General features: G+C 39.9%; 1 protein-coding gene across 1 annotated transcript in view; it reads right to left on the minus strand.

The window, feature by feature from the left end:
• The window catches only part of LOC124513824 (fibrous sheath-interacting protein 2-like), an 82,223-nt gene that overhangs the window by 12,463 nt on the left and 55,009 nt on the right, over positions 1 to 14,751 (minus strand). The window contains 9 exon segments of the mRNA XM_047081816.1: positions 912 to 1,406; positions 4,490 to 4,957; positions 10,904 to 12,516; positions 12,519 to 12,608; positions 12,611 to 12,913; positions 12,948 to 13,476; positions 13,478 to 14,211; positions 14,214 to 14,345; positions 14,572 to 14,751. Coding sequence (XP_046937772.1) covers positions 912 to 1,406; positions 4,490 to 4,957; positions 10,904 to 12,516; positions 12,519 to 12,608; positions 12,611 to 12,913; positions 12,948 to 13,476; positions 13,478 to 14,211; positions 14,214 to 14,345; positions 14,572 to 14,751 — 4,544 coding nt within the window.

The following is a 14,751-nucleotide window of genomic DNA, read 5'->3' on the forward strand; positions in this document are numbered from 1 at the left end:
ATCTCACATGGCTTCCATTTAATAAATAGATACTAATAAATAGATCTGAGTTTATGTTGAGGCTATTGTCCATGGTACGCTCTCTGAATTGGCCAGAGTTGTACTTCTATGTTTTCTTTTCTCTGGTTCACTGCAGTTTTTGGGTTAACCTGGAAATTATTACAAATGGATAATCCAGGATATTGTCTCACCAGGAAATCCTAAATCATGTGTATTCTCCAAACACATTTATGGTACAATTTTTTGGTACAGCTAACCCAAGAGGACAATGAGGCCCAGACCATCACTAGGATACAGAACCAGGGACAGGAGATGTGCATCAAAGTGATAGTGGGACTTGTGGGCTGAGGAATATTCAACATACTTTGACTAACTTGCTATGTTGCAACAAGTTGGATAAGTAATTTTTGAGAAAAAAAGTTAAGTAACTTGCCCCAAGGCCACATGGCTACTAAGTGGCATAGCCAGAATTCAAACCCAGATAGGCTGAATTTGCATGAATCTTTTTACTCCCCTCCAGCCCATCTTCTGGTCTTGCCCATTGGCATGGAGTTTCTGCAAACAGAACTTCCAGCGAGTATTTATAGGTTTGAGTACAAAAAAGAATTAAATCAATGATTTTAAATAGTTAGAATGCATTTCTCCTAACTGGTTTCCATTTTCTTTTTTTCTTGTCCTTCTAACTAACTTAGGACTCTTTCTATGATCTATTTTTCTTCAATTGACGCTTCTGGCTTCATCTGTTAATCACTTCCCTTTCGTTGTAAATATCATCAAAGTTGGGAGACACTGCCTGGATCCAGTTTACGACCTTTTCTTCCTATCCAATGTAAATTACTTGGACTAGGTTTGTGAAACTCTGTGCCTTTTCTATAGAAACCTGGTCATTGATAGTCACATTTGTCACTTACACTTAGTTGTGTCTTTCTTTCCGAAAAGGAAGAATCTGTGCCAGTTGAGGATTTGGACTTGGTCACATCAAGCTTAGAAACAGTTCTTTGTTGTGTCTCCTCAGATTCTGTCCGTTGAGTTGGTGATGCTTCAGTATTTGTTGTAGTTGCAGTGGATTTGGGATGACAATATTTTCCTAGTGACAAAAATTTTTTCAGATTTCTCTTGCTCATCAATGGCTTGGCAAAAGCCACTGTGCTTGTAATGGGCTTCATGTCTTCTTTTACTTGATCTTCAAATGGGGCTTCTGGAAGTTCTTTCATAACCTTTTGTAAAACAACTTCATCTTCATCAGAAGTTAAGCTCTCTTCTATTTTATTTTCTGAAACTCTTGGATCAGTATCATGAGTTACCAAACGAATGATAAGATCTTTTTTGCTGTGGACATCTTTTAAAAGCTCCACTTTGGTGATGTCAGGCTTTATTAAATTTTGAAATGAATTCCTACTTGCAGTCTGGAATTGAAGAGACAATTAATATTAAAAACAACAGCCTCATTTTTTCTTGTGGTTATATAGTAATAAAGCAATTTTCATATGGTCGTCAGTTTCAATTTAGTAAAATTATCCTCAAATGCCATTTACTGGTATAGTAGTGGCATATTTAAAGAAGAAATAAATAAAAAAATCATAAGCAATATTTGTTCATTCAACAATCTTTTTGTTTTGCATTCAAGAATAGTGTCATTTGGTCCAAAGAAGGGAACCTACATAAGTTTTTTCTTTTGATTCACATTTTACTTTTTTCTTGCCAAGAAATGCAAAATGCACAAATACTTTAATTACATTCTGTTTTCATTATTTACCTGGAAAGTTCTGTTAACAGATTTAGACATGACAACATGTTTTTCTAAACTTAGTGAGGGAACTAATCATAGAGCAATCTAAATATAGACATTTTCATGAAAAAAAAAAGAGGCAAGATATTGGCTGACCTGGTTTCTAAAAAATGATTGTGAAGGGCTTTGAATGTTCACTTGTCACCCCTCTATATTCTAATCCTTGAAGATGTTTTCCTAAAGGAGCTTCAAAGAGTAAATCTTCATCTCTCCTCACCTCCCTAGTCAATTGTCATTTTCCATTGTGCAATGGTAAAGACAGATCAAGGAAAAGACAGTTATAATTAAATAAATGACTTTTCCTATTTCTGTAGCCTTTGATGATGCCACAGAACATTTAAATCAATTTGAATTATCAATCTTAGATCTCTATAACACTGCAAACCAGATTTCCAGAGAAATGGTCCCTTACAGTAATACCTTTTGTGCAAAACAAAATGAAAGAAGAACTGTTAAGAAACCGAAACACCATCAATTTTGATGATCTGTGCTGGTGGAAGGAAATAATGGTTCAAAAACTCAAGTCATCTATGTGGCTCTGGAATATATCACTGTGTGAGTCTTTGATAGACATGTGGCTGGTGTGTTGGAAAGTTTTGGTACCTCAAAATAGCACATGAAGCACACTGCTTGAGGATTCCTGACTGAAGACTAGCCTGGGAGTTGTCTGGGTTCCTCAAACTGATGTACTGTTCTTTCTGAAACCTCCATCTCCACGTTGGGGATGGACAGCACTGCTATCCAGATAGCTGCAAAGTATCTGTCTTAACTGAGCTATCTATATCTGTTTGCTTTTCTTGAGAGAGCTTTTGCTTCCCTTAAGAGTAGCAGCAGTAGTTGAGGGCCGCCTGGCTGGCTTAGTTGGTTAAGCGTCTGACTTCGGCTCAGGTCACGATCTCGCGGTTCGTGAATTCGAGCCCCCATCAGGCTCTGTGCTGACAGCTCAGAGCCTGGAGCCTACTTCAGATTCTGTGTCTCCCTCTCTCTGCCCCTCCCCTGCTCATGCTCTGTCTCTCTCTGTCTCAAAAAGAAATAAACATTAAAAATTAAAAAAAAAAAAGAGTAGCAGCAGTAGTTGATTTGATTAGCTAATCTCTTCCAACTTTCTGTGGAATTAAAGAGACAGTTAAAGTACTGATAAAAGATGTAAAAGAAGAAAGCAGGTAACCAAGACTGACAGATATTTCTGCAGATGATTAAGAGGTAATGACCTGGGAGTAATGTTCTTTGTTTAGACACATAGATCTTGTACCCAGGGAATTACTTATATATAAAGGCTACTAAGTAAATGCTAATGTAATTTTGAGAACCCAGAGAGAAAAGGACATTTTAGAACTGGAAAGGACCTTCATCTGGTCCAAGAAACTAAGGACCAAGGAGACTCCATCGGTGTCTATGACAATCTCTGTACTTGAAACAAACAAAAAACGTACCCATAATGTATTCACCAGCTCTGAGACTTAGTTCAGTGGGTTGTAAAATAATGCTAAGGAAAATCTGCTCCTAGGCTTATGCTCCAGGCAGCCTGGTTCTATAGAACTTTGCGCAGTTTGTAAATAACAGGCCACATCCTGAGTGTGAGTGCACACCATCATCCTTGCAAGAGGCTCATTTATACAGAGGGGCTTTGGTATTCATTACATGGGAACGTGGGAGCTGGATCAGTGTAACTCCATCTGGAAAGACAATTCCTATGCCCTAGTGCCCTAAGATCAGTAAACAGAACTACTTTTTCAATAGTTATATTGTTTTTTTAAATATAATTTATTGTCAGATTGGCTTCCATACAACACCCAGTGCTCATCCCAACGAGTGCCCTCCTCAATGCCCATCACCCACTTTCCCCTCTCCCCCACTCCCATAAACCCTCAGTTTGTTCTCTGTATTTAAGAGTCTCTTATGGTTTGCCTCCCTCCCTCTCTGTTTTTCAATAGTCATATTGTACGAAGGACAGTGTTTTCGCATTTCAAGCCCCTTTTAAGTATATTCAGAGCCCAAATATAAGACTTCAGAAAAACTAGTTCATAAAACCAGAAGCATGAAGACAACTGTGTCTAGAACAAGGGTACAATAGGAAAGAAACTGGGCACCTCCTAAGTGTGTATGAATATAGGAAACTGGGAAAATGTTATGTAATGAACACAAAATGAGAAGAAACAAATAAACTTTAAAGAGCTTACAGCCTGATGTTTGTTGATGAAAGTTTCTAAGTAAAATCAATACTACTGTGAAGCCTTAAGTTTGAAGATTTCAATCTTTAACAGGTTTACCTGTTATTCTAACTGGCCCTTTTGGACCCATACAGTACTATGATAATGCACATCCATAAAAAAAGAATTGTGGGGATTATAAAAATCACATTTCTTCTGAGTTGCCAAATGAGGACTACAATTCCAGTCAGTCCTGTTTACTGTTAAGGGTATTTCCCTGTATTCCCATCATTCAAGAAATGGCAGTTTAGTCTGACTGGCTAATGGAAAATAGCCTGCCACCTTTACACTGAGCCACACTGCTGATGGGGTGAGTCCCAGGGAAGCAGGGAATTGGATGAATCAATGTCCAATTCTACTGGGCTGGACAAGAGAAAATTGACCGTATTTTACAAATGCATTCCCATAGACCTACCTGAGGAAGGAAATCACAAGACAACCAGGTCTCAGTAACTACTCATTTCTTTTCACCATTGTGTTTAGCACTTACCTCTAATGGCTTTATATTCAGTCGTCCCCCCTCATCCAATGAGACGCATCTTTCTTTCTTTCCCTTTCCTGCATCAGGTGTGTCCACTGAGTGACTCCTCCCACTTATTGCCATTCTTCTCAGTGCTTCAATGCTATGTCCAGTTCTAGTTAAACACTCCATCTGCAGTCTCTCAAGAGGTTGTGTTTTTATAGAAATGACTCCTAAGTGTTCTGCAACAATGTCTGGATCAATATTGATTGGTTGTTTCCCACGGTGAGGAATTATTTTAATTGGAAGTTCCTCTTTGCTTAAATCTTGACCTAATTCTTTTTGCTCTAGCTCAGGCCCTCTTTTAACACCATGGTCATGCACCTTTTCAACAATTCGACCAACATCCAAATCGCCAAGGAGATCAGCCTGTGAATCTTGTGGGCTAATTGTTTCTAACGGACAACTGGAAACTTTACTGATGATTAAAGAAGCTACCTGTTTATTTTTTTTTTTTATATATGAAGTTTATTGACAAATTGGTTTCCATACAACACCCAGTGCTCATCCCAAAAGGTGCCCTCCTCAATACCCATCACCCACCCACCCCTCCCTCCCACCCCCCATCAACCCTCAGTTTGTTCTCAGTTTTTAACAGTCTCTTATGCTTTGGCTCTCTCCCACTCTAACGTCCTTTTTTTTTTTTCCTTCCCCTCCCCCATGGGTTCCTGTTAAGTTTCTCAGGATTCACATAAGAGTGAAACAATATGGTATCTGTCTTTCTCTGTATGGCTTATTTCACTTAGCATCACACTCTCCAGTTCCATCCACGTTGCTACAAAAGGCCATATTTCATTTTTTCTCATTGCCACGTAGTATTCCATTGTGTATATAAACCACAATTTCTTTATCCATTCATCAGTTGATGGACATTTAGGCTCTTTCCATAATTTGGCTATTGTTGAGAGTGCTGCTATGAACATTGGGGTACAAGTGCCCCTATGCATCAGTACTCCTGTATCCCTTGGGTAAATTCCTAGCAGTGCTATTGCTGGGTCATAGGGTAGGTCTATTTTTAATTTTCTGAGGAACCTCCACACTGCTTTCCAGAGCGGCTGCACCAATTTGCATTCCCACCAACAGTGCAAGAGGGTTCCCGTTTCTCCACATCCTCTCCAGCATCTATAGTCTCCTGATTTGTTCATTTTGGCCACTCTGACTGGCGTGAGGTGATACCTGAGTGTGGTTTTGATTTGTATTTCCCTGATAAGGAGCGACGCTGAACATCTTTTCATGTGCCTGTTGGCCATCTGGATGTCTTCTTTAGAGAAGTGTCTATTCATGTTTTCTGCCCATTTCTTCACTGGGTTATTTGTTTTTCGGGTGTGGAGTTTGGTGAGCTCTTTATAGATTTTAGATACTAGCCCTTTGTCCGATATGTCATTTGCAAATATCTTTTCCCATTCCGTTGGTTGCCTTTTAGTTTTGTTGGTTGTTTCCTTTGCTGTGCAGAAGCTTTTTATCTTCATAAGGTCCCAGTAATTCACTTTTGCTTTTAATTCCCTTGCCTTTGGGGATGTGTCGAGTAAGAGATTGCTACGGCTGAGGTCAGAGAGGTCTTTTCCTGCTTTCTCCTCTAAGGTTCTGATGGTTTCCTGTCTCACATTTAGGTCCTTTATCCATTTTGAGTTTATTTTTGTAAATGGTGTGAGAAAGTGGTCTAGTTTCAACCTTCTGCATGTTGCTGTCCAGTTCTCCCAGCACCATTTGTTAAAGAGGCTGTCTTTTTTCCATTGGATGTTCTTTCCTGCTTTGTCAAAGATGAGTTGGCCATACGTTTGTGGGTCTAGTTCTGGGGTTTCTTTTCTATTCCATTGGTCTGTGTGTCTGTTTTTGTGCCAATACCATGCTGTCTTGATGATGACAGCTTTGTAGTAGAGGCTAAAGTCTGGGATTGGGATGCCTCCTGCTTTGGTCTTCTTCTTCAAAATTCCTTTGGCTATTCGGGGCCTTTTGTGGTTCCATATGAATTTTAGGATTGCTTGTTCTAGTTTCGAGAAGAATGCTGGTGCAATTTTGATTGGGATTGCATTGAATGTGTAGATAGCTTTGGGTAGTATTGACATTTTGACAATATTTATTTTTCCAATCCATGAGCAGGGAATGTCTTTCCATTTCTTTAAATCTTCTTCAATTACCTTCATAAGCTTTCTATAGTTTTCAGCATACAGATCCTTTACATCTTTGGTTAGATTTATTCCTAGGTATTTTATGCTTCTTGGTGCAATTGTGAATGGGATCAGTTTCTTTATTTGTCTTTCTGTTGCTTCATTGTTAGTGTATAAGAATGCAACTGATTTCTGTACATTGATTTTGTATCCTGCAACTTTGCTGAATTCATGTATCAGTTCTAGCAGACTTTTGGTGGAGTCTATCGGATTTTCCATGTACAATATCATGTCATCTGCAAAAAGCGAAAGCTTGACTTCATCTTTGCCAATTTTGATGCCTTTGATTTCCTTTTGTTGTCTGATTGCTGATGCTAGAACTTCCAGCACTATGTGAAACAACAACGGTGAGAGTGGGCATCCCTGTCGTGTTCCTGATCTCAGGGAAAAAGCTCTCAGTTTTTCCCCGTTGAGGATGATGTTAGCTGTGAGCTTTTCATAAATGGCTTTTATGATCTTTAAGTATGTTCCTTCTATCCCGACTTTCTCAAGGGTTTTTATTAAGAAAGGGTGCTGGATTTTGTCAAAGGCCTTTTCTGCATCGATTGACAGGATCATATGGTTCTTCTCTTTTTTTTTGTTAATGTGATGTATCACGTTGATTGATTTGCGAATGTTGAACCAGCCCTGCATCCCAGGAATGAATCCCACTTGATCATGGTGAATCATTCTTTTTATATGCTGTTGAATTCGATTTGCTAGTAGCTTATTGAGAATTTTTGCATCCATATTCATCAGGGATATTGGTCTGTAGTTCTCTTTTTTTACTGGGTCTCTGTCTGGTTTAGGAATCAAAGTAATACTGGCTTCCTAGAATGAGTCTGGAAGTTTTCCTTCCCTTTCTATTTCTTGGAATAGCTTGAGAAGGATAGGTATTATCTCTGCTTTAAATGTCTGGTAGAACTCCCCTGGGAAGCCATCTGGTCCTGGACTCTTATTTGTTGGGAGATTTTTGATAACCGATTCAATTTCTTCGCTGGTGATGGGTCTGTTCAAGCTTTCTATTTCCTCCTGATTGAGTTTTGGAAGAGTGTGGGTGTTCAGGAATTTGTCCATTTCTTCCAGGTTGTCCAATTTGTTGGCATATAATTTTTCATAGTATTCCCTGATAATTGTTTGTATCTCTGAGGGATTGGTTGTAATAATTCCATTTTCATTCATGATTTTATCTATTTGGGTCATCTCCCTTTTCTTTTTGAGAAGCCTGGCTAGAGGTTTGTCAATTTTGTTTATTTTTTCAAAAAACCAACTCTTGGTTTCGTTGATCTGCTCTACAGTTTTTTTAGATTCTATATTGTTTATTTCTGCTCTGATCTTTATTATTTCTCTTCTTCTGCTGGGTTTAGGCTGCCTTTGCTGTTCTGCTTCTATTTCCTTTAGGTGTGCTGTTAGATTTTGTATTTGGGATTTTTCTTGTTTCTTGAGATAGGCCTGGATTGCAATGTATTTTCCTCTCAGGACTGCCTTTGCTGCGTCCCAAAGCGTTTGGATTGTTGTATTTTCATTTTCGTTTGTTTCCATATATTTTTTGATTTCTTCTCTAATTGCCTGGTTGACCCACTCATTCGTTAGTAGGGTGTTCTTTAACCTCCATGCTTTTGGAGGTTTTCCAGACTTTTTCCTGTGGTTGATTTCAAGCTTCATAGCATTGTGGTCTGAAAGTATGCATGGTATAATTTCAATTCTTGTAAACTTATGAAGGGCTGTTTTGTGACCCAGTATATGATCTATCTTGGAGAATGTTCCATGTGCACTCGAGAAGAAAGTATATTCTGTTGCTTTGGGATGCAGAGTTCTAAATATATCTGTCAAGTCCATCTGATCCAGTGTCTCATTCAGGGCCCTTGTTTCTTTATTGACCGTGTGTCTAGATGATCTATCCATTTCTGTAAGTGGGGTGTTAAAGTCCCCAGCAATTACCACATTCTTATCAATAAGGTTGCTTCTGTTTATGAGTAATTGTTTTATATATTTGGGGGCTCCGGTATTCGGCGCATAGACATTTATAATTGTTAGCTCTTCCTGATGGATAGACCCTGTAACTATTATATAATGTCCTTCTTCATCTCTTGTTACAGCCTTTAATTTAAAGTCTAGTTTGTCTGATATAAGTATGGCTACTCCAGCTTTCTTCTGGCTTCCAGTAGCATGATAAATAGTTCTCCATCCCCTCACTCTGAATCTAAAGGTGTCCTCAGGTCTAAAATGAGTCTCTTGTAGACAGCAAATAGATGGGTCTTGTTTTTTTATCCATTCTGATACCCTATGTCTTTTGGTTGGCGCATTTAATCCATTTACATTCAGTGTTATTATAGAAAGATACGGGTTTAGAGTCATTGTGATGTCTGTCTGTTTTATGCTTGTAGTGATGTCTCTGGTACTTTGTCTCACAGGGTCCCCCTTAGGATCTCTTGTAGGGCTGGTTTAGTGGTGACAAATTCCTTCAGTTTTTGTTTGTTTGGGAAGACCTTTATCTCTCCTTCTATTCTAAATGACAGACTTGCTGGATAAAGGATTCTCGGCTGCATATTTTTGCTGTCTAGCACCCTGAAAATCTCGTGCCAATTCTTTCTGGCCTGCCAAGTTTCAAAAGAGAGATCAGTCACGAGTCTTATAGGTCTCCCTTTATATGTGAGGGCACATTTACCCCTTGCTGCTTTCAGAATTTTCTCTTTATGCTTGTATTTTGCCAGTTTCACTATGATATGTCGTGCAGAAGATCGATTCAAGTTACGTCTGAAGGGAGTTCTCTGTGCCTCTTGGATTTCAATGCCTTTTTCCTTCCCCAGTTCAGGGAAGTTCTCAGGTATAATTTCTTCAAGTACCCCTTCTGCACCTTTCCCTCTCTCTTCCTCCTCTGGGATACCAATTATGCGTATATTATTTCTTTTTAGTGTATCACTTAGTTCTCTAATTTTCCCCTCATACTCCTGGATTTTTTTATCTCTCTTTTTCTCAGCTTCCTCTTTTTCCATAACTTTATCTTCTAGTTCACCTATTCTCTCCTCTGCCTCTTCCATCCGAGCTGTGGTGGTTTGCATTTTTTTTTTCATTTCCTTTAAAGCGTTTTTCAGCTCCTCGTGACTGTTCCTTAGTCCCTTGATCTCTGTAGCAAGAGATTCTCTGCTGTCCTGTATGCTGTTTTCCAGCCCAGCGATTAATTTTATGACTATTATTCTAAATTCACTTTCTGTTATATTATTTAAATCCTTTTGATCAGCTCATTAGCTGTTGTTATTTCCTGGAGATTCTTCTGAGGGGAATTCTTCCGCTTGGTCATTTTGGATAGTCCCTGGTGTGGTGAGGGCCTGCAGGGCACTTCCCCTGTGCTGTGGTGTATAACTGGAGTTGGTGGGCGGGGCCGTAGTCCGACCTGATGTCTGCCCCCAGCCCCCCGCTGGGGCCACAGTCAGACTGGTGTGTGCCTTCTCTTCCCCTCTCCTAGGGGCGGGATTCACTGTGGGGTGGCGTGGCCCGTCTGGGCTACTTGCACACTGCCAGGCTTGTGATGCTGGGGATCTGGCGTATTAGCTGGGGTGGGAAGGCAAGGTGCACGGCGGCAGGGGGGGCAGGCTTAGCTCGCTTCTCCTTAGGTGATCCACTTCAGGAGGGGCCCTGTGGCAGCCGGAGGGAGTCAGATCCGCTGCCGGAGGTTTGGCTCCGCAGAAGCACAGAGTTGGGTGTTCGCGCGGAGCGAGCAATTTCCCTGGCCGGAGCCGGTTCCCTTTGGGATTTTGGCTGGGGGATGGGCGGGGGAGATGGCGCTGGCGAGCGCCTTTGTTCCCCGCCAAACTGAGCTCTGTCGTCCGGGGGCTCCGCAGCTCACCCTGCCTTTGTCCTCCAGCCTTCCCGCTTTCCGAGCAGAGCTGTTAACTTATGACCTCCCAGACGCTAAGTCGCGCTTGCTGTCGGAACACAGTCTGTCAGGCCCCTCCGCTTTTGCAAGCCGGACTCGGGGGCTCTGCTTGGCCGGCGAGCCGCCCCTCCGCCCCTGCTCCCTCCCGCCAGTCCGTGGAGCGCGCACCGCCTCGCCGCCCTTCCTACCCTCTTCCGTGGGCCTCTCGTCTGCACTTGGGTCCGGTGACTCTGTTCTGCTAATCCTCTGGCGGTTTTCTGGGTTATTTAGGCAGGTGTAGGTGGAATCTAAGTGATCAGCAGGACGCGCGGTGAGCCCAGCGTCCTCCTACGCCGCCATCTTCCCAGAATCAGAAGCTACCTGTTTAGAGAAGACATTGTTTGTACCTTTCATGTCATAATAAAGTTCTTCATGTGTTCCAGATTGTTGTAGTACATGATTATAAATAGAATCGACCATCTGAGAAATAATTTCTATACTTTCTGGATTTAAAAAGTTTTCTTCAGGATTAGTAGCTACAACACTTATATTATTTCTGGAAATTTCAGCTGTCACAGATTTTGTCAATCGAGATGCAATATTATTTACCTCAGACTTTGATAATTCTTTGGCATTTTTGCTTGAGGCACTTGGCAACTTTATTAGTTTAGCCAAGAACAAGGCCAGCGTTTCCTCTAAAAACCTGGCATCTAACACAGTCTCTTTTTTGGTTGAAGGCTTTTTCCTTGACTTGAGGCCATCAATAATCTTAACCACTTTTTCCATAATTTTGACAGCTTCCAGAACCAACTCTGAACTTGATGTTTCTCCTTCTACTTGAGGATGAAATTCTGAATTGGAAATTTCCTTCACCATTAAAAATCCTATTATATCAGAGAGAACATTGCTCTTACCTATTAAATCTTTATATACTGAAATATGAGAGCCAGAGTGCCTTAAAACACTGTTATAGACAGAAGTAACCACTTTTTCAATAGTTGTACTATCTGCTAAAGATACAGTGGGTGATTCTTTGGCCTGTGGCACTATAATAATTTGACTTTTAGAGAGATATTCTTGGAATGAGCTTAAGATTTTTGAGATTATTGTTTGCATTTCAGCATTTAGAGAATTGTTTTGTTTCTTATCCACTTTTGGAAACATAGATAAAAGCTTTGACAAAAAAATTACAGCAACCTCTTCTATTATGTTAAAAGGCAGTTTGTAAGCCCATGATGGCTGAGGCTGGGGAACTTCAGTGGTTTTGATAACATCTTTAAGGATATTTTCAACAACATTGTCAACTTCTATACATTGATGTGGTGTTAGCTCTCCAGAAAAATAGTTCTGCAACTGGTTGCCAGCCACTTCCTGTATAACTAAATTAACTATGGTTTCTGAAAGGATTTTGCAACCACTGCTGACACAATTTTGTATGCTCTCTTGAGATCCAAACTGTGGCAATATATTATTATAAATTGTCTGAACAACCAATTGAATAATTTCATCATCATTAGGATGTAAGGATTCTACATACTGTACAATCATATCTTCATCTTTGGAGATCTCTGCCATAATTGTACCTACTAACTTCATTTGAAGGAAATCCAGTTCTGCGTACAAATTATCTTCAGATATTCCTGTTTTAGCATTGGATACTGTTGAGAAAATTTTTGATAGGAGAGAAGAAATTATACTTTCTAAAAATTCGCAAGGTAGCATTATGGTATATGGTGATGATGTTTGACATTCTTTGCAGGCTGTTTGGACTACGTTATGGACCTTTATCATAACCTGCTTAGATTCTAGAGGCAAACATGATGCAGCTGGAACCTCATCATAAAGTAGCAAGTTGAGCTGATGCTGCAAAATTTCTTGTATTACTGCATTAGCTAGCTTTCTTACTAAATTTTCACCATTACTATTTATGTCCTTATAAATGGAGTCTTGAGATCTATATTCCTGCAAAATATTGCATATAGAGGAGTGAACATCTTATTGACCAACATTTTATCACTTGATGGTATGTTAGCCATTGAAGGTGCCTCATCAGAAAAAGGTGTTTTAGTGGCAGGTGCCATTTTTTCTGGGGAGGTGCTTTATCCACAGATGGCTCTTTTTGCCTGAGAGGTACATTGTGAACGGATGAAACTTTATCTGCAGATGGGAGGAACTGACCAACCTGACCTGGGCTTAATACTTTAATTTGAGCATCTGAAAACTCTTTTAACAGAGAATCAATGAGTTTCATAGCTGTGTCATAGACCTCAGCTTGATTTACCTTATTGGTTACGTTTTGACATGCAGCATCTGTACCCAGTGAGGAATTAAAAATCAATCTGTTAACTATTTCAGAGATAACATTTTCTAAAAAGTTATCAGGAAAAAAACCTGGGGTTATTTTCTGATGGACTGTCTGGTTTACTTTTAATCTCTTTATCTTTAGTTTTCTCATTCTCTTCCTCTTTTGCAGGAACATTCTCTTTAGCTGAATTTGTTAAGGCAGGCTGGGCAAAATTTTTGCCATCCTCTTGAGTTACATATGCTGCTTTATCATGTAGGGGGTTTGGGGATTTTCTTAGAACCCCTTTCTTTTTATTTGCCACACCTCCAACTAACCCTGATGCTAGGGTAGTTAATTCACCCTTCATAATGCTAGGTATAGTGGTACAGGTCAGCTCATGGATGCTGCCTATTTTCATAGATGTGTCCTCCTTTTTGAAATTCCCCTTTCCATGAAGTGCTCCTCTACCTATTTCCAAAGTGTCCATTACATCTTTCAGGCCTGAAGTCAGAGAAGTAAGTGTAGATAACTGTTCTAGTGAAGAAACTGGGTGGTTCTTCAAGCTTCTATTTATTTTTTTAAAGTTATTATATGGTAGGTGTTGAATTCTTTGGATGATGTTATCCACATTTAGAAATGAAAAGAAGGTGGAAGACCAGTCTCCTGAAAAAAAGGGGTTGAATCTTGAAAGCAGAGATTGCCTTTTTGGCTAAAGCAGCTATCATCTCTATAACAATGTTACTTCCATCATCTTTCTGAACATTGTTAGATCCATACATTTCCATGACCTCATCGTATACAGAATCAGATACTTTATTGACTGTCTCTTTATCTATTGGTGGAAAAGAAAACATTTCTCCAGCATTTGCTAGGACTTTAATCTTACTTTTCCGAAATTCCCCAATCAGGGCATTTGCAAATTTTATAGCCATGCCCATGAGGTCTTCTTCTGATATCTCTTTGTCCTTAGGGTTTTCAGCAATACTTGGGAGAGTATAAAATTTGTGAACAAGGTCAATTATGACATCTTCCAAAAATGTAGCAGAATACACAGAAGCCTGTGGGAAGGACTGTTTGTTTTCTTTATCAAGTTCTAAGAGTTCAATGATGTGGTCATTTTTGGGTAAGTCATAGGGAGGTGATTCTTCCTCATGTAAAAATGGCTGCAGATGGTGGTCCACAATTTCTTTCATAATAAAACCAGCTATTCTCTTGAGGAATGAGTCTCCCTTTTTGCATGTATCGCTCTGTGTTTCATCTTCTAATTTAATTTTTTTCATAATATTATTACATATGGAGTCAATAAAGTTCTCAGTTGCCCCTAACTGCATACTTTCCACATGCTCCTCTGCTGTGGCAAGTCTAATTTCATGTTCAGAAATTTCTGTTATAATTTCATCAGTTTTGAAGCTGCATTCACAAACTCATAATCTGGTGGCACCTCTTTCTCATTTAGTTCAGTTTCAGTCTCAAATGAAGAGAATATATGTGCTAGAAGCTTGTAAATAATATCTTCTAAAAGGGAACATGGAGGGGCGCCTGGGTGGCGCAGTCGGTTAAGCGTCCGACTTCAGCCAGGTCACGATCTCGCGGTCCGGGAGTTCGAGCCCCGCGTCAGGCTCGGGGCTGATGGCTCGGAGCCTGGAGTCTGTTTCCGATTCTGTGTCTCCCTCTCTCTCTGCACCTCCCCCGTTCATGCTCTGTCTCTCTCTGTCCCAAAAATAAATAAAAACATTGAAAAAAAAATTTAATATTAAAAGGGAACATGGAAATACAGTCATACATGATGGCACAACATGGCTATCATTGTTGATGGTGTCAAGCACATTTCTGATGATGTTCTCATCTTGGAGGGAGGAATAGGAATAAGCTGCTAATTCTCCCAAAACCAATGACTCCACTTGATAATCATAAATTTCTTCTAATAGCAAATAACATATTTTTC

This window comes from Lynx rufus, unplaced genomic scaffold (assembly GCF_022079265.1).
Source record: "Lynx rufus isolate CCGP_SWC_20201006 ecotype Redwood Valley unplaced genomic scaffold, mLynRuf1.p SCAF_19, whole genome shotgun sequence".
In the NCBI taxonomy this organism is placed as follows: domain Eukaryota; kingdom Metazoa; phylum Chordata; class Mammalia; order Carnivora; family Felidae; genus Lynx; species Lynx rufus.